This window comes from Hetaerina americana, unplaced genomic scaffold (assembly GCF_022747635.1).
Source record: "Hetaerina americana unplaced genomic scaffold, ioHetAmer1.1.p SCAF_3, whole genome shotgun sequence".
NCBI classification, from domain to species: domain Eukaryota; kingdom Metazoa; phylum Arthropoda; class Insecta; order Odonata; family Calopterygidae; genus Hetaerina; species Hetaerina americana.
This window is the reverse complement of record NW_027286874.1, coordinates 82,499,479-82,526,922: the sequence shown is the minus strand read 5'-3', so window position 1 is coordinate 82,526,922 and position 27,444 is coordinate 82,499,479. Positions and strand designations below refer to the sequence as shown.

Below are 27,444 nucleotides of genomic sequence, written 5' to 3'. Positions count from 1 at the left end.
CCTTCACCCCATCCCCATCCCCCCCAACTCCCTCCCCTTCCTCACCCTCCTCCTCATCATCATCATCCTCTTCATCCTCCTCTTCCTCCTCCTCCCCGTCTCCCTTGAACCGAACCGTGTTCTGTGTGCATGCGGTGATTTTGGCCACAGGTCGTGGCTTGAGGGTCGAAAATGGCATTTGTGCGGGACTGCTGCCAGCAGTGGACGAGGACCTCTGCCTTGGAAGGGTTCCCCCTCCATCATGGAATGCCGTGGAGTGATGGTGCAGGTGATGGTGTAGCAGGAGACTCTGCAGGTGGCCCTCGTTAGTTGGGGTGATATCACCGTCATCATAACTCCTGGGGCGCCACCCTGGGAGGGGGGCCACTGCCGTTCCCCGGAAATAGTGTAAGTGGGGATGGTGTATGTGAGGCTGTGGGTAGAAGGGGTGGGAGTGCATGGGGTGATGCATCTGTGGGAGGTGGAGCTGTGGCATCTGTGGCTGATGCTGGAATCCTGTGCCCCCATTACCTCCTCCACCACTGAATGTTAGGTGCGAAGTGCCAGTCCCTCCATCTTCCAGACTCTCCAAGGACTTACCCCTACCCCCTCGAATCTGTTTGACATCCAAAAATAGAGTTAGAATAGGCCCAAAATAAGATGATTCATTATCATCCATCACCAAGGACAATAAGGTCTTAAGTTATATTTACCAAAAGAATATCAATCATTTTAAACTTTTGAATTAAAGATAGCTTTCTTAATATCATTAAATAAATGATTTAGTTGGCACATACAAATTTCCAAATGAGATGCATGAAGAATAAAAACATGTTAGTGGTAGGCATTGATCATCAATATAAATGGTGCAGACATTAAGCAATTAAACCAATACATAAGTAACAACACATGAGACAACAATGATAGTAAATTTAAATTCCTTTCCTTAAAAGAAAGGAGCAGTCAGTACTTGAGTAGAAGTGGAATTTTTACTCAAAAATTTCTTAAACTACTAATAATACTTAGCACATTAATATGGCACAAAACTTTGACACAATCAACATTTCAGCTTCCATACTATAAGTAAATACCAACTTGATGTCACCATCCTGTGATCTGGTCACATGTGAGACCGTATATAACAACTTCATTCCAGCATGCAAGGACATTTAGGAGTTGACATACACATCACAGGTAAATGAGATGAAAGAAAACAACATCTCTAATCAAAGCTAACCAAGCAAAACGATTAGATTAACAAGCCACGGAGTGATGGCATAACTAAACACTGATTGAACCAAATAAAGAGAAACAAAATAAAAATGGGGCTAACCTTGATGGGAACAATGTCTGGGCAGTAGGCGGAGGGCTGGTAGCACATCGACGGAGCTGGGGGTGGGGGCGGCCGGGAGAAGTAGAAGGGTGAGAAGGCAGACGAGGTGGTCGGGGAGTGAGGGTGGTGGGAGGGACTGCCACTCCCTGCAAGGGGAGGCGGGAGCTGGGAGGACTGGAGGAACTGCTGGATGCGTCGGTGGCGGGATTGGAACTCCTCACCATCCACATCTTCCTCCTCCTCCTCCTCCTCCTCATCCTCCTCCCCCCCACCGCCCACCACCTCCAGCTCCTCCCCCCCGCCCACGTCCCCCGCCACGTCAGTGCTGTCATCGTCGTCGTCAATCTCCTCGCCTGCTCCCCCCCTCCTCCCACCCACCCCCTCCTTTCCCACGCCCCCCCCTGCCGTCCCATCCCGGCTCCACCTCACCTGGTAGCCTGCCGACCCGCCCCTGTGGTGCAGGTGGACTTGATGGTGGTGGTGGGGGTGTTGGTGGTGAGGGTGGTGGGGTTGGGGCGACGAGGGTGGGGGCTGGTGCACAGAGGCACGGTGGAAGGTGTGGAAGGATGAGGGAGGGGCCGTGCTGGCTGGGTAACACTCGTGAACTGGGGAATGGCCCCCAGTCGTGATCATCACCTCCTTGAGAAGAGAGAGAGAGTGAGAGAGCAACAGAAGAGACAGGGTTGTTTCAAATGGAACGAGGGAGGGGGAGGGGATGTTGTGTTTTCAGGAGCAATGAATTTAAACAGAGAAGTGTGTGTGAAAGAGAGAGAGAGTGTGTCAGAGAGGGTAGAGAGAGATATATAGAAAGAGGGATTTGGATATGGGAGGAAGCTAAAAACATCAATAGCCACTCGCTCTTGTGCCATAACCTGGCACAGGCACTACCATTGCATATGAGGACCCCTTGGGGGTGATGGCAGGGTACCTTACTGACCCAAACATGAGCTGCTCTGGTGATACTCATCACATTCAATTGGAAAATGTCCAAATTCCTTCCAATGAAATTAATCCCCCAAAATTCCACAGCTTCAATTTTCACATCAGGCTATAAACACCATGAATTATCATCCATTGAATTTCATTTTTAAAACAATAATTTGGGAGGGATTGTAAAAAAACCGTGGCCACAAACCCTGGCAGTAATGTTAAGATAAGAGGGGAACTGATAATAATGACAGCTGAATCCTTTAACTTTACATGCCATTTGGCTCACTTAGAGCACCTTATACTGGGATCAATATGATAATTGTTCAGTTGAACTATGCCATCATACACAGAAGGTAAGGTTGAAGTGGAGTGAAATAATAAACAATGGATATTCTCTGCCACCTCACAAAAGTCAGCCATGCAAAGTGTAAAAGGATTTCTTCTCCTGAAACTACAACACAGGAAAGCTTTCAATTTCTGATAGCTCAACTAGTTAAATGAGTTGCAAAATGAATGACTTCTGTACAGTAATCCATGCATGCAAAGTAATGACCTGACTCTATAAGTCACATTGATTGGTGGCAGAGAAATGGTCGGCTAAGTTATAAACATGATAATATAGTAGTAGTATCTAATTTCATATATTTTGCAATTTTCAAATGAAATAATAAATGTCTGTACAAATTCATTCATAGTGCTTATTCTAACTCAATAAACAACTTGGCTACACTCAGACTATAAATTCTATTAATCAGAAGAGTTACTTGATTACTTTAAACTGATATTAAATCAACTATCATCATAAAATAATGTCAAACAAGTCACTAATAATTCAGGAGGTATGAAAATTCCATATTGATTATAAATTACAGTCTATAGCAATATAAATAAATGGAATTTAACAGAGGTGTTAGTAAATCCTTACACTTAAGTTATCTTAGAAGAGTAACAAAATCTATGATAGTATATTTGGAATATAAATTTACAGAATTGTGTGAACTAAACTATAAACATAAAAATATCCTTCAATGAAAGTGGTATCTAACAACAAGAGGAAAGATGGAAAACAATATTTGCTTGATTTGATGATATACAGTGAGTGAATACTGTTTTAATCGGGAATGGGAATGTGAAGGAATTAAGCAGAATTCACGACTATTAAGCTGTGCCGCCATGCTTTTTCTGAGCAAGACAGTGTACAATCCATAATGCATATTGAAGGAAGCTTTCCTTGACTTGCTAATGGTGCCAAAATCAAATGTGATGAATGAACTATGGTGGAAGAGAGAATTGTAGAACCCTGTTACAGAATGGAAGGTGACACTTGTGATAAAGGTATAGAGGAAGATTTTGCAATTACTTCTCCTATAAAACAAAATCAGCTAATTGATATTTTTGGTCAAAAGAGATAATGAATGTAAAATCAGCCTAGCTTCCAAAATAAAACTTTTAACCTTACATTTCTTTGTTAGACCATTTGGAATTTTTCTTCACAATAATTATTTCTACAGACAAATTCTGGGTGAAAATGTCTTTGATAACAGTTTTTTATGTGTAATAAAGCTACCAAAATTTTAAAAGAATGATACTTCAATATACTGTTATTTATTTTGCTTATAGTGGGCATTTTTCAGTGCTTTTACGGCCCATTATTTTTCATAATTATTGCCGATATAATTAAATATTATCCAGGTGTTCCATTCATGTGTATGAAAAGAAATTAGGGACATCAAAGGAAGTGTAAAATTAGTTGAGATAGTGACTTAAACAATGAGAAAATTGCATGAATTGATTAATTAATATTATCTTTTTACTCGATAATGCCCTTGATAAGGTTATTTAAAACCTGAATGAAGGCAAATGGGATCTCAGGAATCAGGATCGAAATTATTTTTTCTTATGATAAGAAAACAAAAGTAAACAATGTGTTTAGCTTGAATAATGTGCAGCAAAGTTTCAACTATCTCCTGAAGCATGGTTGTATAAATTTATCCATGCAAAAGTAGGGCAAAGCTGCCTATATCAGGGTTCTACGTTAGCTTTAGAGAGTGGTGTATAAATGGAATGGCGTGGAAAAAAGGAACAGTTGTACTATACCGTCCCATACACTCCCTCGGGGAGATTTCAGAGCTGTGACCAATGTGAACAGTTATTTCAGATCCCATTCATAACTTGAAGCATATCTATTTCTACTTGGCACAAAGATAAGCCTGCATTTCATTTCTTATAAATAAAGGCACCAGCAGTTTCAGTGGTTTTATTTGCATGTGACAGAAGAATAGCCAATAAATAGCACATTTTGAAGCAACTTATTGTTTAAAACATTTAGCTCAATCAGCCTCTTTTTAAGTATGACTAACATTCAGAAGCATTTTATTTTAACGGCCATATTTTCAAAAAGACACTCATATTGTATACAGAGATTCACAGATAAAGAACAATAATAAGGACTTATCTCTAACCCATTGAGTCAAGTGATTAAGACTTATTTTGATCAGGTAGCAAGAACTTACCTGTGGTTGGTGAATCTGCTGCTGCTGCTGGATTATGTGCGGCTGTAGGTGTGGGGGCACAAGAAGTACATTGATGGGGTGCTCCGCTCCAGGAGGGAGGGGTTGAGGCTGTGGAAACCTTTTACCAGCCTTTATGTCCTTTACCCGCTTGATAGCCAGGAGTATTTTCTTCTGATGCCCAAGGCGAACTATCCCTACATCCTCCAAATCTTCCCAGGTTACACCAGAGGCAACATCCTCCACTGTCCGGCAGCCTTGTTGCCTCAAAGCACCAGCATATTCTGACAGCCCAAGGAGCCCTAGCCACTCTTCAATAGATGACTGAGTGAAATGGATTAAGATATATTAATGTTTTTGGTGAAAAGACGTCAATATTATTCAGTGTTTTTTACAAACATTCTTCATTTGAATTTACTTTTAAAAGGATGACAGTATTTATTTTATTTTATAAATTTGTTTGACTCAAGTACAAATTAGATGAATTATAGCAAAACATTCAAAACTGAGATGATAAAACGAAGAATTTTATAATAATTGGTTTTCTACCACTTATAAGTTACTTCTAATGAATTAGCAGAAAAATTACCATCAGTGTTGACATATTGTTTTCTAAGTGAATTCATTACCTCTTGAATTTCATTATGTTTTTACTGTTAAAAATTAGGCATTAACTTTCAAATGTGTTACACTGAGTCCCTAAAAATCCATAATTCAAATATCATTTCTTATGGAACTATGGGTAATAAAGAATATCTTTTAGGACATGAGTAACTTTATTGATATTTAAATGTGGTAGGTAACGAGGGTCAGTAGTAGAGATTTTAATAATAAGGTGGTATAAGGATGATATATACCCTCTATAGCTCAGGTAAGAATGCCATGTACCACAAGAAGTTATATAGTGCTCATTATTATAATACAGTAGCATCCACTAAGTCTGCTGCTACAAACTAGCTAAAAGTATTTAATTAAGATATTGAATAAAAATAAAGTACACATTTAAGTTCCAAAAAATGCTTACAGGGATGTATTCAGGCAGGCCATCTGATATATTGAGAAGTGCAATTTCTGCTTTCAATCTTTTCCTATGATTTGGTTTCTTAATTCCAATGGCTGTCAAATCCTGTAAAGTAGCAAAATTCACTGTAATTCACACGTTCAGTACATAGTTATGGACTTTAAATTTTCTATAAATTAGGAAAGTAATTTGAGGCATGGCATATAGAGGAATGTTACACTGAGAATGCCCTTCATACACTAATTATAAGAATTTGAGAGCAAATATTTATATCAATTAATCAGTTATTTAGCAATTAAAATAATGAAATCTGTAAGAGCAAAAATATTCTCAATATGATCTTAGGAATTCACATATGATAGCATCATTTATGAAATAAAATACCTCTGGTGTCATTCGAGAGATTGTTGGCATATCATAACCAGCCGAAGCAAAAAGGGGAAAGTACTCTTCAAAATGAAGATCCATGAGCCATGACTGAATGATGTCCTGATCCTGTAAAAAAATAAAATTTTCAAATTAATGGTGGTAACTAATGTATATAATAAAGTGCCTGCCAATAGTGCTAACAGTCAATGGTCTATCAGTCAAGAAAACTGTAGACCAAATAATTAGCAACATACAATTCCACATGATTCCTCAGATAAACTCTCAAATAAATCAACAGGCAAAATGATGAAAACTATTATAAAACAAAAGTCAGGGCGATAAAATATGGCTGCAGAGGTTTATAGGAAACACCAATAGAGTTAGACATCCCATAAGAGATTATGTACCAATATGATTACACCGGTATGCCAAATTTGGCTTCCCGATTGCTGATATGGTATCTAATTTTGCTAATAATATTAATATTAGAGGAAAGGCCCTTTTGACACAGAGTTGAGATCCTTGATTAGCGATCCTTGAAATCAAAATTTACCTCACAATATTTGAACCTTGTTCGATTGACTCAAGTACACTGAGAAATTTTAAGGTACTTTCACTTTCAATATGTGTCGTCCTTCGATTATTAGGAATGGCAGCGATCTAAGTCGAAAATTGTGATTTGCATAATAAAAAAAATTGATCAACGACTATCGTACGACAGGCAATTGATCAAAGATTAACTGATGCCGATTTGATATTAATCTTCCCGATTGTAAGTGGGAGTGAGATCAACTTTGTCGTATCCCTAGAAAAAAAACAGTAAGGTTCCCGTTACACTGACTAATCTACTTTTTTGCGACGTTTCGGAACTGCTCCGGCGCTTAGTGTATTTGGGAGCTCCAACGAACGATTGCCCCTTTAGCCACGCCTTTAATGTGGTCCACCCGACAACGCCTTAACACCCTCATCTTTTCCCAACCCCTTCAACACCTCTCCTTCTCAAGGGGAAAAATGAAAAGCATTGCGGCAGGCACCGCAGCTTCAATCTGTCGGAGTTTTCGCCCTTCGCACGGCGTCGAAGAGGAAATTGCTTGGGTAATAAGTTGTTGGACTCCCCAAGTGCGGGTGGCAGAGAGGGCGGGAGAGATAGACGGAGGGGAGAGAGAGCTTATCAATATTGAAACCCGCACTCTCGACTCACGGACTCTCTTCCCAACCCTCCCAATGAAAGGGGGCCTTGCCACGGCAATCTTCTTCCCCCGAACCCTCTCCCATCGCATCCAAATAGCCTTGAAGATCCTTCTAGCGATGAGTAACTTCTTAACACCCTTTCCATCCCTTCACACGCCCTTTCGCTCCACTTCTCCGCCTCCGCAAACCCGCCCAGCCTCCTCTTCGCGTGCACACGTAAAAACACATTTCCGGCAGTGCTTTGGAGATGTGGTTTTGGAGATAGGCTCCGCCTCCAGCCTTATCAAACTGCAACTATTATTGAGTCCAATGTGACTTAATGTTCCATTTTGTGATCATCAAATTTAAAAAAAAGAGAAAAACGCAAAATGTAACATGGGTAATTTTTAATGATATTTGTCTATCTTTTTCCCATTTACGCACTATTTTCTGGATTTCGACCGGCACGGACAATTGAATGGTGATTAGAGATAAATTGTATCATTAAAAAATTGCCAACAAATAGCTTTCCAGTGCAGCCTTATGACTCCTGAAATATTTAGTACGTCCCATGTGAACGTGACCGCTGACCTCTTCTTCAGATGGGGAGGGAACAACATCGGTAGGGTCCTTTCTATAAAATCAATCAGAGCTACGGGCCAGTATTATAAAAGGAATATGTGTTCGTTTAATTATTATTCAAGACTCATACAAATATTTGCTCCATCCAAAAGACAAGAAAAAACTAAATTCTGATAGTTTTCTTTTTCATAGACTATCACACGAATTTATGAATTCATTTCCTGGCTATAAAAATTAATACCGTTTGTGGCTCCACCAAATTCTTCTTAAGGCTGAAGAAAAATTTGTAGCCCAAATTAATCGGGAAATATTCTATGAAAAAATAACATTTTTGCGCAGATAAGGTGAAAGTACTCGAAATTTGAGGTAAAAAATAATGCACATTAAGATATACTATATCATTTTTGGAGATTTTATAATTTAAACATTATTATGTACCAAAATCAGTTATCAAACAATTAAGTATAGTTCTGACGTCACCGGTATTTGGCTAATACTCATTCGATATGCACATTGTCCCGAGTCGATTTCGAAATAATTTTTTAAGTGCGTGTGTGTGCTACACGCGATAATATAATTATTTTCCCCTGAGAATAGATATTTTTCTCCTTATACAATTAAGGAAATGGCTGTTAAATACCTGTGAGAAATTAGCCATTTTGCATTTGCACTGAACAGCAGTAGTAATGTGGGAGGTGAGGAGCCACCATTACACTAAATACTATTTGGAATAAGCGAGTAGATACGATCAGGTGGAGATAAGATTTGGAAACAGCAGTATCCAACTCGGAGTGAGTATCTCACCACTCTAAACTAAAAGGTTTGAAAGCGCCTACATCTCACACCTGAAAGTGCTCTCCACGCGAAACTCTAGTAGAAACGTAACACTAGTGCCAAATTCTTCCGTCTTCCATGAATAAGCATAGCTCGGGCACTCAGCTCCATAAACCGGAAACCTAACAACCCGGTCCTATAGTTTGTTTTACTATAACTACGATTAACATCTGTTCCTGATAATATTAATAAAACATAGTTTTCCAGCATCGCTACAGAAGAGCTCAATGGCCCAAGAGCTAAAGATTAAAACAGGAACGTCAGTAAACAAGTTGAAGACACAAAGTAGTAAAATTTGCATGTGAAAATATAAAATAAAAATATAGCGTCTCACATTTCACGATATTTTCATTACGAGCTTGAAGGTTTACTTAAATTCATTAACTCGCACACATCATTAGGCTATACGCTTTTTGGCTCGTTTTGAACTTCCAGTTTAATTGTTCACGGCCAGGAAACGCCGACAATAACGGAGTCGCTTTAAACAAAATACTTCGCATACTCCGCTATATGGCCAATGAGAAAGCGAAGGGGATTATACCTAGAAGGGTCGTAAAACTATTTTTTACTCTTATGGACACCTAAAGAGGACAATCAAAACTTACAGATACAGTGAAGGCATGAAGAGTCGAGGACCGGACTACCACGCGTATACCCTATACAGGGAGGGGCAAATGTAGAGAACTCTCGCTTTATGGCCCATGCAATTCGGCACGAGACGAGGGCCTTAAGCTTAAGCTTGCCTATTTTCATGCGCTTAGAGAGCGATTCCGTTCCTTTTAATCCTTTTTTGAGACCGCATGAAGTAGTTTTTTATACTCGCGAGTCTCACACCAACTCATCCCCAACTCCCCACGACGAAATGGCAACACAAGCACGCACGAATATCTCCAGCGACCCTTAATGGTCTCAACCAGCTACTAACAATGGCATTCGAGTGGGCAAGCGGTAACCTTCCACCGAGGGCCAAACTAGGCAAAGGAATACATTAGTAGATGTCGCCAAGTTTCGAGGGGAATTTGTGCAACGATATATTTGTGAAAAAACAACTCATGGGCGTACACGTCGGTGGAGTTCGGCCGATTTCATAGCAGGGATGAACATTGAAGGAATTAAGCCAATAAAATTATTATGATTGATCATGAATAATTATTGGCACAGTTCACCCCGCTGATTCACCGTAAGTATAGACTGAGATTATCATATGGTCTAAAATCTACTAGCTATGGTATAAGGAAAAATGTATATTATCTTTGTGGATTCAACGTCCAAAAACAATTAAAATAAAAGCTAAATTCTGAAAAATTCTTAGAAAGAACCTAGGAAAGAACCTTTTAATGGCAAATATACCCGTTAATTTCTACTAGAATCGGTTTCATTTCATGAGGTTACGCTTGAGCCGAGATATGTAAAAAAATAAAGTTATTCTATTACAAAATAACGCATTGACCATGAAAATATTAATAAAATTATAAAATTTTATTGAGCATTCTATTTTTTAAATATTTTTATAGCCCATTATTAATGTTCATTCATTATGGTTTAAACTGTCGTATCAATAATTTATGTAATAAATATCAGAAAGGTAAACATTTTAAATAAACTATCCATCTCCAACTATCATATTAAAGTAAAGACAAAGGGATGAAGTACATAAAATTCGTTCTTTGACTATGGCAAATTATGATTGCATAAGTTTTTCAGATTATAAAATACGCCTTTAAAATCATATTATCTTTAATACTTATATTTTCATATTAAATAGATGTAGTACGAATATAAAGTAACATCCAGCCTCTAATATGATGAGCCCATTACGACAGAAATTTAATAAAATTTGAAATACCATTGTCTAAAAAAAATCACGTTCCATATTCGCTACATTGACGGTAGCTATGTTTTACGCAAAGTAATACTTTGTCCTATCGAGATGGTTTACGTTTCATGGGACTCAAGTAATACTTTCATTTCCTCGTCAAATTGTTGATTAAAATTGTTAATTTTAAAGAATTTAACGATTTACAGAGCTGTTAATCATGCCTCAGCGATGATGATGCTATACTAAAAGCACATTTCATTCAAAAACCCAAACAGCTTTCACCGCTACAAGACCACTAGCCCCCGGCTCCCAGCATGGAGGGGAACAGAACGTGAACAATAAACGACAGAATGCGACCGCTTCGTGTTTGTTTACCTCACCTTCCACCCACCGGAAGATCCACGTGGGATGCTTGCTTATCGAGACGCTCGAGCAAGTATGGGCCGCCCCGCGCCAAGCACAACAGTTGGCAATCCCGAAGGAGGGCCGGGAGGGGGTTGGGAGTACCTCCACGAGCGGCGGCTGCCGGGTGTGGGCGAGCGATGGGGGGCGAGGCTTGGCGGTTGGTACCCTTAGGGAGTCCGTTTGATGGGTGCGGACGAAAATTTTAGGGCTGCGACAGGGGACCCTCTTCAGGGTTAGAGTACGAGGGTGGAGGAGGGATGAATAGGCCGTGGGATGGCATTACTAACTGTACTTGAGGGAAAAAATTAAGAGCATCTAGCAGCAAGATAGAGAGGAAGAGGAGAGAGGCGTAGGAGGGCTCTCTTTTTTAGCAGACATGTTTGTATTTTTCTGTAGTTGGCCACTTTGGATTATGCTCGATAAAGGCCTCCAAAACACTGCAGAATGCGTTAGTTTGAAGCGTGAATAAATGCCGTAAGAGGTTAAAGAGATCTTATCATTGCGAGATACGATCATGCTTATGCAAAGCTACGAGATGCTCGTATGCTTAGCGTATTACTCACGCGTAAGCCATGGGATTCCAAAAAAATATATATCATTATTAATATATTTTTAGACGCCTAAATATATTACGCTCAGATTTTTGGGGACTCCGCGCAATCTCAGCTATTTTTCAATGTATCGTCGCGGACGGTTGGCTACTCTGATTGGGGAGGCAGTAGAGCGGGCGAAAAGACGCTTGGGAGGAAGAGACCCTTCGGGAAAAAGGTGGCGAAAGGGTTTATTTTTTTCCATCCCTCTCGGTAAGGCTTCGTCACTTTTTTTAGAATAGGGGTGGGAGCGTTTGTCGCGTGTCTGAGATATAAAAACTCCCCTCACCCTCCTCCTCCTCCATCCTGCGCCCCTCTCCTCTTCCTATCTCACTTCCCGTTTTATTTAGGCCTGCAGAAATTGATTCTGCTCATCTCCCTCGTTCTCTTCCTCTCTTCACTTGACGAGTTTTGTTACTTCTCTTACCCTTCCCTTCTCGCCCTCACTCTTGTCTTTTATTTTTATACTCTCCCTCTCACAGTGGCCGTAAATGGAACCCATGAAAATCCCTTCCAACCCTCTCATTCCTTGCCTCATTCTCCCTCGAATATCATTCCATTCTTCTGCTACCCATCCTCCAACAAACGTGTCATGCGCCCAACTTACCCCTCAATTGTCTGCAAGCATAAATCTTTCGCGCGTTACATATTTCATAATTTTCCCATGGCTAGAATTCGTCAAGAACCTGATGTGTATGAACAAGGTTAAATTTTGAACGTGAGTCATCAATACTATCTCATCGGGAAGTGGATCGAAAAAAAATCAATTAAAAAGACAATCGTCGAATGAGGTGACGCGATTAATTTACAGGACAAAACATATGACAGATTCTGAATTAGTCGAATACATTAACATGTAGAAGAAAGGGAATCTTTCGGATTTCTCGAAAGGTAAAACAACAAGACAGGCAGTTGACGATGATAGCTTAGTATGACTGGTGTTGAGGATTTCCCTTCATATTTGTGTGTGAAATTGTCCCTAATCGTAAAAATATTTAATGAATTTGTCCGGATTAAAATGAAAAATGTGCTAGGAAGAGGGTACAGATAGAGAGATGATGCCATTAAGAGCTGAAGCTCCCTTATGAAACTATGCTCTCTAGACATTAAATCTCAAACTTTGAATAAAAAACATTTGATGAATTTAATCAAGGAAAGAGGAAACATACTATAAAATAAATGAAACTTAACTAACCAAAATAAGAAAACTAACTCAACTGAAAAGTTTCACTTTTCAAATAAAATCCATTACTTTGTTTGGAGTTTTTGTTTATGTTTAGATTTGAATGTAACTGTAAGTTTAAATGGCTAATATAATATGTATATGACGATGGGTTAAATGGAAGAAGGGACCATTTGGCCTCAATTTCGCCCAAATAAAGACCACTATCTATCTATCTATCTATCTATCTATCTATCTATCTATCTACTACAAATCTTTTGTTTATCAACTTAGACCTTTCGCAATTATTAGCTGACTTTTGTATTTCTAATCCTCTGTCGAATATATTTCGGACCCTGAGTAACACTGGCTAAGGGAAGATAAAGAGCGACTCCACGCCTCTGCGTCTCCACGTCTTGCACCTTCGTACGGGGCACAGACGGAGAGGAAGGCCGTGAGACTGAGCGTATGAAGTCTCTCTAATGATCTACGGATCTCCACTACACCCCCTTCTCCTCCTCCCTCCTCGAAGCCTCTCTCTTTTTACGATCGACGAGGAAGGGAGATCGGGTTGGCGGAGCGAGGATGAGGAAAGAGAGAGAGAACTGAAAGGGAGGGCGGGGAGAAGTATTTCGCCCCAGGAGATGGAATGGAGGGGAGCCGCTGGAAGAGGAGAAGGTTCCGGAGGGGCTTGATGCACGGTTTACTCGCTTGAACGGTTTGTCAAATCGCCACTCTCACACCACACACAAACTACACACGCGCGCGCATAAACACACACACACAACCCAGTCATCTAAGCGGGCGAACGCGTGTATTGAAGAGCGGGGGTTCGGAGAGGGTGGAAAAGGAGCATTCTCACTCACATCCCTCCACTCCCCCGTCCAACACTCACTGCATTCCACCCCCTCCTCCCAACGACTACGCGTTCCTCCGTTAGGGGCGGGAGGGAGGGTGGAAGAGGAGACATCTCTCCCGAGGACACCGGGGTCATCGCGTGGACTTGTGATAGGGGTTGGGAACGGAGGTAATAGTTTGGACGTGGAGGAGGAGAACACAGGAGAGGGGGTTATGAGGGAAAAGATGGAGGAGTAAGAGGAGAGAATGGGAGAGAGAGCGAGGGCAGATGAGGGAGGCGGTGGGACGTGGAGAGGAATTGATGAACGCCGTGCAGACACGCGGATAAGAGGTTGTTTTTGCCGTTTCCGTGGAGTCAATAAAATCGGAATTCGTATAGCGGGGCTGGCTGCCGTCCCCACCCCCCCTCTGGCCTCCCCTGAGCCTCCTATGCCACCCCTAACATGGCTTATGGCTCATAACACGTGACATTGCACCGGGCGTCGTCGCCGCTGCCGGGAGGCTGCCGCCCACACCCACTCCCATCCGTGGAATGGTCCTGAGGAGGTGCGGCGAGGGTGGACGTAAAAAAAAGGAGCACGATTGCAATAAAAAAGTGGGAAAGGGCTAATAAGCATTCGGTTGATGCGCGCCTTTATTTCCGCCGCCGATGGCACACCCTCTTCGCCTCCCCCAGGGCCGCGATGGGAATACTCGCGCGTTAACAATCTCGCTCTCCTCCAAAGAGGGTTAGTGGCCATGGGCGCGTGGGAAAATGCTTCCTTTTCCTCGAATTTAGTGTGTGTTAGTGCTTTATTTTTAAACCAAATTCACTTTCCGGTGCGATGGTGGATATTGCTCTCCCAGCGAAGAAAAGAAACACGGAAAACGATTCTCAATAGGGAATGCGAAGGAAATGGAGGGAGGTTTTTAATTAATGCAGCATCCGTATAGCCTAAAAGAAGCTCACTTCTCACTTTACGCAGGGGAAGTAATTGGGTTAATCAAATGTTACCAAAAAAGTCTTCTACTTAAAGGCAAAGTAATGTACATTGAATAAGGTAGAACGGCTGCACCAACGTAATTGCCTTTTACTTAATCCGATTGAGACTTCTCGATCGAATGAAGAGTAGATATGTATATAACGAAACGGATTTGTGAGCAAAAACTATTACTACTGTTTAAAATATAATTACACTGTTGAGACTTAAGGAATTATAATATTTCAAAATCCATTAATATATTTTACACAATGAAGCTCTGTTCTTTATTCCTATATTTCCCAAAATATAGCTATTCTTATCTGTAAAGAAATATATATTTTATATTTGCTTGTCCACAAGGGATACCTAGAATAAAGTGTTTTCTAATCAATACTAATTAATACCAGACGCTTTTGAAAATGATTAGGAAAACCTTCCACTTTTCTGCTCTCTGAACAGCTTTCATGCATAGAGAAGTGTGAGGCAATAAAATTTTAAAATAAAGGTAATTAAGGTAAGCTACCGAATAACTTAAGGGCGGCTGGAATCGAATATGAATCCCTAAAGAAAGCGGCTTCCAAGATTTCCAATGGGCAGGCCGCATAACGACTCAATTAACCTCGAGTGTCGCTCTACTCCATAAACAGATGAATGCGGGCATCATCATACCCATCGTCTAAGTCACTGATACCAAGGTGACGGACGATGGACGCAATATGCCCGGGCTATTTTGAACGCATGCCACCGTACATTCAATGCCGTACATGCGAATTTGATTGCGCTTAATAAAGCATCCCTCAAAACTACCACTGGCCATCTACCGCGGGGCTCCACTGAAACGACTTCGCCAAGAAGTCGAATAAAAAGTGCTAACCATTTCGGCGAATGAAGAGGGTCCCAACGGCTCGGCCGTGGAGGTCATTGATGTCGCGCATGAAGACATAGAGCTCCAATTGATTCCGACATCTGCCCCTTAAGTAGACTTCGGGGGAAGCCGTTGGAGGGATAATCGGGCAGGAGAGCGGGAAGAGGGAGAAGGGCGGAGGGAAGGGCGCGAGTCGAGAATGGCGGTCAACGACATTGTCCTCCGACCACGAGATGGAGCTTCCGTCTCTCGAAACTCCACTCCGGACTAAATAGAGACACTTGACTCGGGGATTACTGGATTGGGCGAGAGACGGGAAAACGCTTCACTTATTCCCGATCCTTGTTTGCGTTTGAAATGCTAGTTTTTTTATGTCCCACAAATAAAGGAATGCCTGAAATGGTAGCAATATCTAGAGGAAGGAGAAGACACCCTTCTGTAATTTTAAATATAGTGAATGTCTACTTCGACATAAAAGTAACTAATGATAACCTTTTGGATAGCATTTGGCTGCTCATGAAGTGTATGATCGTTTGGGATGTCAGCAGGGGTCACTTCCTCACTACACGAAAGTTTCATGAATTAGAGGGATAACTAGATAATAGACTTATTGCTCTTCCGATATTTTCCCATAAGTGTGATGCCAAAAATCTTCCCTAGAACGGTTTAATGGAAGCAAAAATAAGGTAGCGACCAGAGACCTTCCCTTAAAGTTGAAGCGTTCCATCTTTCTCTTTTTTTCCGTTCCACTCTAATGCAGTTGGGCTGATGATAATTTATGTTCAATAAACTATCATCTATAGACAGTGGGATACCCAAGGCATCTGGGTTACGCATCATAACCAAAGTCCTAGGTATCTATTTCAAGTCGCCTTTAGAAATAAACTCCGAAATGTAGCAATATACCATAGAATTCCATCAAGGACAGGGTCTAATTGGGCCACCCGGAAATTGGACACATTGGCTGGGGGTTCTGCCTAGGCCCGTAAATGTTCACTTGACTGGTTTCGTTAATTTTAATACTTGACTACATTATGGCAACTTTATTTGACTACATACATTGGCAAAATTATAAATTTCGTGTATTAACAAGCACTCTCAACTGTGCATGAAAGTGCATATGGCTTCTATTTCATGGGCAGAATTTGGAATTTTACTCGTCCATGACGCAAAGTCCTCTTCATTAAAGCGTACTATAATAGAGTTTAATTTAATATTTGGAGGATAAACTATTTGTTGTACTTAAGGACAACAAATAATAGGAATGTTTTACCAAAGTTTCAATGAAGAGCTCCTGCTTCCTAATTCTTTGGGATCGCTCCTTAAAAGCCATTTCTACCCCATTTTCCAGCAGTAGTAAAGTTTTAATAGTTGTTTAGGCAAATATTCTGAGCGAAGAAAACGCCTTTTCAATTTTCAGATACCCAGCATTACTTAATCCAAAGTTTCACAAGAAAAGACAGCATTCCACCCAACACCATTTAGTTGCCATTTATCGTATTTCATTGTTACTATAAGGATCTACCCCTGACGGAAAGAACGTTGAGGTTAGCGGTTACCATTCCTATTTCCTAGTAATATTAGTAGTAATGATAATGGGATACAACCAACTAAAAAATTCATACGTGACAAATTTATTTCTGCTCATTTCTTCAAATATATTGAGCGACTTTTTAGAAAACAAGAGGTGTTTAGAATCATTGCCTTGTTATTCGTATATATCTTGCCATTGTGCTGTGGTTTTCCAGCAAGGGTTATAAGACGATACATGATCAGAGCCCTTGGACCGAAGAGCTAAAACTACGTCTACTAACAAATTCAATGCGAGGGCAAAGGGCTAGAGGAGCGGCTAGTCATAGACACTCGGGCGCGGACTCACCGGCAGCACTCCTTGCTGCATGAGCCTCTCCACCCTGGCTGCCGCGCCTCCCTGCCCGCCGCACCCGCACCCGAAGAGTGCCGCGTGGTGGTGCTCGGCGGCGGATGACGACGCGATGGACGAAGAGGACGAGAGCGAGCACCGCGGACTACTGTCCAACGAGCACCGCGCGTGGCTGCTGCCCCCGCTGCTGCTACTGCCTCCCGCGCTGCCGCCGCTGCTGCTTCCGCCCCCGCTGCCACTCCCGCCCCCGGACGAGGACGAGGAGGACGACGAGGCCGGGATGAATCCGGAGGACGCCCGGCCGCTGTCCAGACTGGCCGTACTGTGCCTGCACCCGCCTCCGGCGCCCCCGCCGGCGCTCCCGCCCCCGCCGCTACCGCCCCCGGCACTGCCGCTGCTCCGCCCGCCACCGCCCCCGCCGCCGCACCCGCTGCTCGTTGAGCCGGACCCAGAGGAGCCTGGGCTGTCCCGACCCGGGCTCTGGAAAAAGGGAAAAGGGTCAATGAAGCATGGAAAATGTTGCGGGAAATCGGAATGCATCCATTGGTTGGATCTGCAATAACATGAATGAATTGTAGAGTGTTGATTGAAAAAGTTCTACAGTACTTCTGGGGGCAAACACTATAGACTTTTGAGCCAAGACTTGCATCATTGAGGTTGAAAAATGTCAAAAATTACCTTATCAAAATTACCCACGAAGAGAAAGCTTTGTGGGTAAATACTACATTTTTACTGAGACGAGATCCTTAATTGTAGACCATATTTTACTAGGATGATATCCTAGCCAGGCGAATGAATGCATTTACTTATTATCTTTTGGATACCCTGTGTAAAGCAAGGCAAATATCCAGCTTACAAAAATTGATTCTCTCTGCCTTCTATTGAAAATCACGAGTATGTGAAATCACGAATCTGACGGATTGAATCACGAAAAGACAAATTCTATAGCTCTTAATTTGTTTGACCAAGTACTTATTCACTTCTCCTGGAAATTCTGAGCTTCCATTCGCCACATTATTGACGCGTTGTTTGTTTACAAGAATCGTTGAAATTCTTCGGCATTCCATACATTTGGAAAGTAAGAAAAATCGATAAAAAGCACTTAGTCACTGGATGAAAGGGATAATCATCAGACACTTGGTCACTAGATTATGTGCATAATTATCCACACTTTTCAAGTTCTCCTAAAATAACGTACTAAGACAAAAAGGAACCAGTAGTTTATCTTTAGTGGACGGAAAAACACTAATAATAGGTGTAAATATAGTCTACTGCATACATTAAGCCCTTCACTCGATGTTTGAGTGGTGTAAAATCATAGTGATAGCGTTCATGAGTTTTCCACCAGAATATTGTAGGTTATCCAATTGACTTAAATAATGAAAATATCGCTTGAACGTTCCCCTTCACTCCCGATCATTTCATTTGCTGCATGCGCAAGCATTCCGAGGCCATATATTTCGTTGGTTCTGTGGGCGGACACAGTAGATAGGAAGAATTGACGGGAGATGGCCCGGGACGGTGGGACGGGACGTTTTCTTGCAGGATGAGGATGGGATTTTTGGGGAGTGGAGGGAGAGCTAGGATGGGGGGGAGGTGAGGGGTTGGATGAGGGGTGGGGACGGTGGGAGGGGTTGGGCATCGTCATTTCCGGCGCGATGCCGTCGAGGGTCCTTAGGAGCGGCCGCAGAGGCGCCATCAGGCGGCCGCCGCTTAAATATTCAATGTGGTCCCTCGCTCGCATCCCTTGGATTTTACTGCGTGATTCGGTCACTCGCCGCTCTCAACTCCGTTATACTTCGGTAAGGTTTATATGTGAAAGTGAATTACTTATGAATAGAACTGAAAGGCGAGGAGCGTCTTTACCCGTTCCACGGTGATTACGTACCTAAGTGAAAACAGAAACTTTTTGGAATAATGGCAAATTAGCAAATGAAAAAAAACACATTCGGTTGGAGTGAAACACCAAGGTGATTGTACTAACACATTACACAGTTGATTATTGCTTTTGTAACGGCTTATTCTCTGGGAAAAGGGTCAAAAGAATCTGAGTTATAAAACGCTAGATGCGAAAACTCTTTCTAGGAAGGAATATTATTTTTTAATGGCCGAAAAATGTTAAACATTTATCTATAATGCCACTATTAATGCATAAAACAATCATAAGGATGATTTAATCCAAATATCGACAGTTCTTTTGAGTGGAATCATCAAAAAGAAACATATCAGTACCAGTCTAATAAAGTGACAATCGCTCCCCCGAATAAAAACCCATGAATCAGGGTCTTGTGACGTTATGCTAAGAGCCCGTACTCATAGAGATGAATGGAAATACCAGAGCAGGGGAAAGAGAAGGAAAAAATAATACCGAATCAATTCGAAAGTTTTATTTCTCTTTGCCGTTCTCCCTCATTGCTCCTCACCGAAGGTATGGAGGACAGTCTAACTGCAGTTGTTACACAGGAGAGGTATTTTAGAAAAGAAATAAACTAACGATCTTTGGAAAAGCACGAATGCAGACAAACTATTTACAACATCTTGAACAAAATATTTGAAGATCTTGTGCAGAAATATTTCCCAAATGGTACTCTATGTACCATTCTGAAGGGCAAGAAAAAGGCTCCTTGGGACTCTAAAATATTCAAACCCATCACCTTCCTTCCAGACCTTGGGGGAAGTACTTGAAAGGGTTATTAAGTTACAAATAAATGAATTCGTGGGTGAAGAAAATCTTATTGCCCCTTGCGGATTCTGGATAGGAAGCTCCCATCGATGCAGCGGAAGAGCTCATCAATGAAATAAAAAATTCAAACCACACATACGTGTACCCACAGCTACGTGGATTTCGAAGCAGCGTTTGATTCCCTGGCCGGTCTACATTCAAGATTTAAAAAGATGTAAATTATCTTACAACATAATTGCTCTATTTAAAAGTTATTTCAAAGATAGAATTATCAAAATTGAGCTTCAAAGCTCGGAAAAAAAGAAGTGAGCCATTTACTCCACAAGGATGGATCTTGGGACCCATTCTTTGGAATATCATGATGAATGAATCGCTAAAAAGCACGTTAATCGAAAATTGCAATCTCACAGCTTATGCTGACAACATTGAGATTAACATACAATTCTCTCACCAAAGAAGTTTCTAGAATCTAAAGTTGAGACCTGAACGGATATATTTGCGAACGATTGAGTCAAGCTCAAACTGGCCACAAACAACACGGCCGTCGTTTGCTATAAAGGAACATTTTCAAGATACCTTACAGTAAAAGTGTCTGAAAATAATCTAAAAAGACAAAGATTTAAAATAATATGGAATCATCTTTGATGAAAGACTCAGCTTAATGCATGCATGCAAAATACATTTCAAATAAAGTAAAAAATATATTCCATAATTTAAAAATGCATTGCAAAGTAAATTCAATTCAATCAAAATTCTAAATCTAATAACGATTTATAAATCTGTAGCCATTCGATTACAATCATATGGTTGAAAACTTTGGGGAAGAAGAATGTTCTATAGTTGAAGTAAACGCAGGTTCAACGAAGCAAAAAGATGCTGATTACTCCCATTATCATTCTGCTATAGTATGGTTAGCCATCTAGTCCTTATCTATAGCATATGGAATTCTGGAACATAAAGCAAAATTAGACTTAGGAAGAAAATACCATACCCAGTTCCTAACAGAGAAACTGTATCCATATGAATACTAGAGGATAAACAAGAGAATAATCAAGGAAATCATGTAAATCCACCAACAAGAAGATTGATCTAAAGAAGAAAGGGGGAAAACAACTTTCAAATTCTTTCCAGAAATCAAGAAAAGACCGAATAAATATTCCAATGGGTCGCAAATGTTCAGAAGTTCAGGGAATGGGAACTTCGGGACATATTTAAAGAAGAAAGAAAAACTGACGAAAATAAATGTCCTTTCAAGAATGGAATCGACGTTATTGAACTTGGATTGACTCATTGTAGTATTTTCACCGAAGATAGAAATAACATAGTGAGAAACTTAGGGTAACAGATTATGCATAAAGAATAGACAATCATGAATTTAAATATCTAAGACATTTTTTAACTCTGAAAGGTTTTCGTAAACCAAATTGATCCTAAATCCTAAAGAATTTCCCAAAGAAAAATTTGTAGAAATCATGGAACTCACGAATTAAACCAAGAATCCAGACCAAGTTTTGTTAAGTAAGAAGTACGATAAAACAACATGTAAAGGCAGAAACGAAGAAGGATCAAGAATAAAGATAATCCACACGAAGATAATGCACATCCACATCATCTCTGTAATCTTATCTTTAAATTATAAAATTAAGAAAAATTGTATCCTAAATGTGAAAATGTTTAAAACCAAACAGTCTGATAAAATAAGAATGATCTGAGGTACAAATTGTAAGTTACTTTGACTTTTTTACTGTAATTTAAGTAAATAAATAAAGTGACAGCACTACCCTGCTGTCACGTGGAAAGCGCATAAGACCGAATATTATTGCTATCAATAGGATTTTTATTATGAATTAAAAACTTTGAGCCGTAAATCAATACACACAAAAGGTACGAGGGTCATCCGGAAAGTAGTACCCGTTCGTGAAATAAAGACACAAAAGTAAATATTAACAAACATAAAAAATTTTATTTGAAAGAGGATACTTTAAACTACTTCTCAACATAATCTCCAAGCAAATTAAGGCATTTGTCATAACGTGTGACAAGTTTCTGTATTCCTGCTGCATAGTCCTTCGCCGCCAGCTCATTGAGATACGCGAGGGACCCATCTTGCACAAATTTTTGCATAATGCAGATGGTGTTTAACAATTTCATGAACAATTGTTCGAGAAACATTGGGAAAATGCTCACAGATGTCATCAATTGTGACGCGCCGATCGTTCCTCACGAATTCGTCAACTGAGCTCACCAGTTGGTCTGTAATGACAGACGGTCTCTCCGAACGCTCATCGTCGTGTGTGTTCCCCCTCCCCATGTTGAAGTTGCGACACCACCGCCGAACAGACGACTCGTCCATTACATTGTCTCCATACACCTCCTTTAATTGGCGATGAATATCACATGGGCGAACGTTTCTTGCATTGAGGAATTTAATCACTGCCCTCACTTCACAACTGGCGGCGTTCTCAATTTTTTTAAACATTGTAAACAATCACAGAAACAACACAGGCAATGCTAGCGTCACGCAACTTGGCTCAGAGAAGGCAGGCAAGCCACTGAAGCTATCTGACCTCGTCCAGCGGCTACTCGCGTCGTCAGCACTTCATGCGGCACGAACGGGTACTACTTTCCGGATGACCCTCGTATAACGCGAACCTTCGTCTAGTTAGAGAAAGACATAACCGGAAACCAAATGTCGTGTGTCTACATGCTCCAAAGAACAGGCTAATGAGGTGCCTATTGGCTGGAGGAGGGAACTAAAACGATGTCCTGGAAAGAAAGGGAGACAATTTGAGAGGTGAATGCGGGAGGAGTGGGGGGCCTAACGTGACATTGACAGAGAAGGTGAGAGAATAAAAATGTAGGAGAAGAGAACAGAATCCTTGGAAATGCTCCCGTTTTAGCTTCGTCTGCTTGAAAAAAATGAAACAGGGAGCTCAAAAAAAGTGAGGTAATGGAATTAACGGCGCATTATTCGAGGGAATTGGACGGGACGGGAATGAGTGTGCTAACACTCCGCCCGTGACCGCTCTACGACCCGATCACGTGACGAGAGCTCCGCGCTAGCAGGACGTGCCATTTCGGGAGCGGGGAACTTGAATTCTCACCTGCGTCATGTCGATCCCTTGGTCCTCGGGTAAGTGCGTGACGGGGTGCGGATGGTAGTAAGCCGCCGCTTTCCCGGAATGCACCAACTGAGTGTATTGCAGACCCTGAAAGTGGAACATAAATTTAGTCCCAGTGAACGGAAAAATATTTTGGTGAGCACTTAATAATTTCAGAATGACTTACACGTGTACTCCATTAATAACTAGATTATTATTGAGAAGTAGGTTTTAATGAATAAAGATCACATTCTGAAGCCAATATTTCATTGAAATGGCTTCAAATTTTTTTCGATCTGGACCCAACAATCAAGTTTTTCTTTTTTGGATTAATGAAGTTAATGCTTGAATTATACTCATCAGGAACTATTATTCATTTTAAACGTTAATTTGAGGTTAATATTCGTTAATTTTCTTGGGGAATTTCTTAATTCAATATTTCACAATATCTTACACCCTTCAATTCCCATTCTGTTAGTAGCCGAAACGATTGAGACACAGGAAGTAATAAACTATATAAATGACCATGACTACAGTTTTCAACCCGAAGGCCGGTTTCATAGGTGAGGGTAGATAGACTAGAGGGTAGACCCTGTACTAGGCCCAACAGCGCGGGAATGTCGCACACTAGGGTTGAGTAGACAGATCCTTTCCCGATGCCGCCTATGGTTTCCCAGGAAAATGTGATACCCGGAAAAGAGCACAGCTTGGTTGAAGTTGAACGTGCTCTGAGGCCTCCCCAGGAATCGAACCTGGGTCCTACCGTGTTCCAGTAGTTCACCACCTCCCACTAGACTACCACGTCCCGCTACTATACAAATCTAGACGAATGAATGTACAACGAGCAGAAACAATTTTACGTAAGTAACTCGCTAATATGTTACTTTTTACTGCTTAAGTTGTAATAAAATAATTCATAGTCACATATAAAAATATAGTTTCAGGTGAGATCGTTTTCCACCTTAAGCCATGAGATGAAGAACTGATGCGAACAACAATCGTTTGGTGGAAAAAATACTGCCAAGTGCTTCTGCATATACCAAGTGCAAAAGAAGACATATATATATATATATATATATATATATATATATATATATATATATATATATATATATACATATATACTCTACGCTTTGAATATGCATCGCTACGGGCGATTTTTTATTACAGAAATAAATCTGCATAATTATATTCCGCTGATTAAATATTTTCGAGGCAACCCGATACGCGATCCAGCGAGTATCCTTCCGGGTCACGACAAAGTCCAGGCACACTCGGTGAGGTCATCAACTCGGTTCAATATCTCGGCCGCATGGCGAACTCCAGGTCTGAAACACGAGCCACCCAACTGATAAATCCAAAGCGGACTTTTTTTTCTCTCTGCCTCACGCCCCCGTCCTCTCCCTCCTTCAGCGACGGCAAGGTGGCCCAAGTGCAGATGGCCCCTGGCAGGCGAGGAAAGCGCGGCCGCAGGGAAACGGGAAGGGGTGGCGGTCAGACGGGGAGATAAGGGGGTGGGTGGGTGGGTGAGCGGCGTGAGGCGAAGCGCTGACTCTCGGCAGGAATACATGAGCGAGGAAGAGAGTGAGAGGGACCAGGGAGAGGGGAGAGGAAAAACATTGGGGAGGTTAAGTGGAAGGAAGAGAAAGAGAAGTAAGATTAAGACAGAACAGTGACAAAGAGGGAGAGGGAAAGATGGGGGTAAGAGGGAGGGAGAGAAAAGTGAGAGGTGGCGGATTAAATTAAAGGGATGGGTCGAAGGACACGCCATTCATTGGTTTAAAGAAGTAAAAGAGAAAGGGATTGAGTGAACAGAGATATTATAGAGGAACTAGGCAAAAGAGAGACAACATAGAAGAGGGAGAGAGAGGGAGAGGGTTGAATCATGGAGAGAAGAAGAAAAGAGGGTGGTAGAGAGAGGAGATAAAAGAGGGAGGGAGGCGAGAGGTCGCAGATGAAATGAAATGTACGGATCATGGGTGGTGCGGAGTGGCACGTAATCGCCTTGAAGAAAAAGAATAAGAGAAAGGATAAGGGAGAAAACAGAGATGGTAGATACAAAATATAGTAAAGAGAAATTACAGAGAGGAGAAAGAGAGATAAAAGTAGAGGGAAAATTCGCGAGGCCGCAGGTTAAAGGAAAGGGATGAGGACGGAAGACGCGAAATCGGCTCCACTTGGTAAAAAAACAAGCGGGCGTGAAAAAATAAAGACGCACACATATTTTGTTCACTTCCGACCGAGAGAATCTCCAGTGCGTTGCTCTCGATTGCTATCGCATCTCTTTTAAATAATGAGCAGAGAGACGAGCGGCGGAGAATTAAAGCATCGTGCTCCGCGAGCACTCGTCGCGGCGAGGCACTCCCAAAATGATATCATCGACCAAAATTGAAAGGGATCAAAATTCGAGGAAAGAGAGGGGAAGTTGCAGGTAGCAGTAATCAATGGGATGCGAAACAGGATACTCATAGAATACGAAGCTTTAAGTCCTATCGTTTTTATTCATTAGACTATCCCACGAACCAGATAGCTAACTCCCTTCAAACTGTAGATAAGGTTTCACTATATTCTTTAAATATTGCGAGTGTGATTCGAGTGATTTCGACTCCCCTTAATCTGATTAAGTTTGTAACATAACGTTAGGCATTTTTTAATCAAAGATATTAAATACATTTAATTTTCGCTTCTTTACATATCCCTGAAATAGCCCATGACTCTTGGTGAGGCATGGACTTACAAACAAACTGACAAAAAAAGTCACCGCAACACTCTTTCAACTACCAAACACTTTGAAGTGTTCATGCCGTTTATCGTTTTTATATGTATGAATTTGTGAAGATTAATGAGATTTTTCACGCGATCATTGAGTGGGGAGTGAAATGGGGACCTCGACAAAATCTCGCGGTCCACGCTTAGTTCACCACCAACATTGGGACCTACGTCATCGATGGGTGTGCGAGAGGATCGACGAGCATGAAGAAGAGGCTTCACTCTAGATTTGGAACAAAGTAGTCGAGCATATCCTAAAAATCTATGTTTCTCTCTTAAAAGAACCTGGTCTAGATACTCATATCGATAAGGAAACACTGCGCATAATTTATAACCGATTGCAACAGAACATATCCTCTAAACCTATTAATATTGGGGGTAATCTCAGTAATAGCTGACTTATGCTTCACGTGAACTCAAACCTGGGACGTGTGATAATAGTTCATTTAATGAAAGGGAATGCGTCACTTGTATAAAAAAATCTGGAATAAAAACCTTTCAATGGATGTCAATTCCTTATGAGTTCTGCAATAACGAAAATGTATCTTCAAGCTTTAATGCTGGCGTCTAGGGAGTATACTCTAGTATGAATTTTACTTCAATATTTTCTTGAAGCTCACTAATTATTTGAAGAAAGTAGGCTGGAGAAGTAATACATGAAATCAAAATTAAAGGTTAAGTTCGCGTTTTTGGTGAAGGAAAATAAAGGAAAACATTACTCATTCGAAATAAACTAACTCCTTCAAAAACCGTTCCAATATTATTTGATCATAAAAGTCAGGTTAATAATGTCCATAAAAGCTCCCCATCATGGAAAAGTCAATGAATAACGGTTTTATGATATATTAAATCCATTTCAGGCAATTTATCTCGCTCAAGGCACTCGTGGTCAAGGTTGTGTACAGAAATGTATAACCACGAGGACAGTCAGCCTTTGATCGCAGAAGCCCTCGGTAATCCTTTCATTGAGATAGAGAAAAGAGCACGCTGGATGCCGGGAAATAATCCAATTGAGAGGGAAAGCTGCTACTACGGCATATCTTTCTCTCCACCCTCTCCTGCATTCCTCCTCTCTCTCTCTCTCTCTCCCTCCCGCACGCCAAAATCCCGCTCCCCACCCAGGATCGCTAACCGCTGTGGAAATCCTGACCTATCCGCCTATTTTCCTATCCATATATTGACGTCCTCCCATTCTCTCTCACCGCCCCACAAAACCCCCTTCCCCTCTAACCTCAGCCCTTCCTCCCTCCCCTCACCCTCGGACGTTTACGTGTATGTATATTTCCCTTTATCTCCGACCGCTGGTTTAAAAAAAAGGAATAAATCGCCGCTCCGGATTCTGGATTCCTCGGCCGTTGGGGAGTGCTTTTTGGAGTCATTGGCATATTCGGGCGCTATTTCGCTTTGAGGTCCTTTGAGCTGTTACGGCTCGGGAGAACTACCCCGAGGGGAAGAAAAGGGAAGGAGGAGGAGGAGGGAGAGAGAGAGAGAGGAAAGGGAGAAGAGAGAGACACGAGGGGAAGAAGAGGGGAGTAGAGGGTTGGCGTCTCAATCCGGTGGAAGGACGTTCGGAGGATGGTTGGTTGGGTGCCCTCTAAGGTCGTCGGGGCGGATGAGGGA

General features: G+C 41.4%; 1 protein-coding gene across 1 annotated transcript in view; it reads right to left on the bottom strand.

The window, feature by feature from the left end:
* The window catches only part of ckn (CRK like proto-oncogene, adaptor protein), a 29,282-nt gene extending 11,846 nt beyond the window's left edge, over window positions 1–17,436 (bottom strand). Inside the window, exons 1-7 of the mRNA XM_071587898.1 lie at window positions 17,269–17,436; window positions 6,158–6,268; window positions 5,777–5,878; window positions 4,756–5,076; window positions 1,742–1,951; window positions 1,313–1,561; window positions 56–595 (exon numbers count right to left, since the gene is read on the bottom strand). Of these exons, the coding sequence (XP_071443999.1) occupies window positions 56–595; window positions 1,313–1,561; window positions 1,742–1,951; window positions 4,756–5,076; window positions 5,777–5,878; window positions 6,158–6,268; window positions 17,269–17,289 (1,554 nt within the window). The 5' untranslated portion in view covers window positions 17,290–17,436. The remainder of the gene's footprint in view (window positions 1–55; window positions 596–1,312; window positions 1,562–1,741; window positions 1,952–4,755; window positions 5,077–5,776; window positions 5,879–6,157; window positions 6,269–17,268) is intronic.
* Between the last annotated feature and the right edge of the window lie 10,008 nt (window positions 17,437–27,444).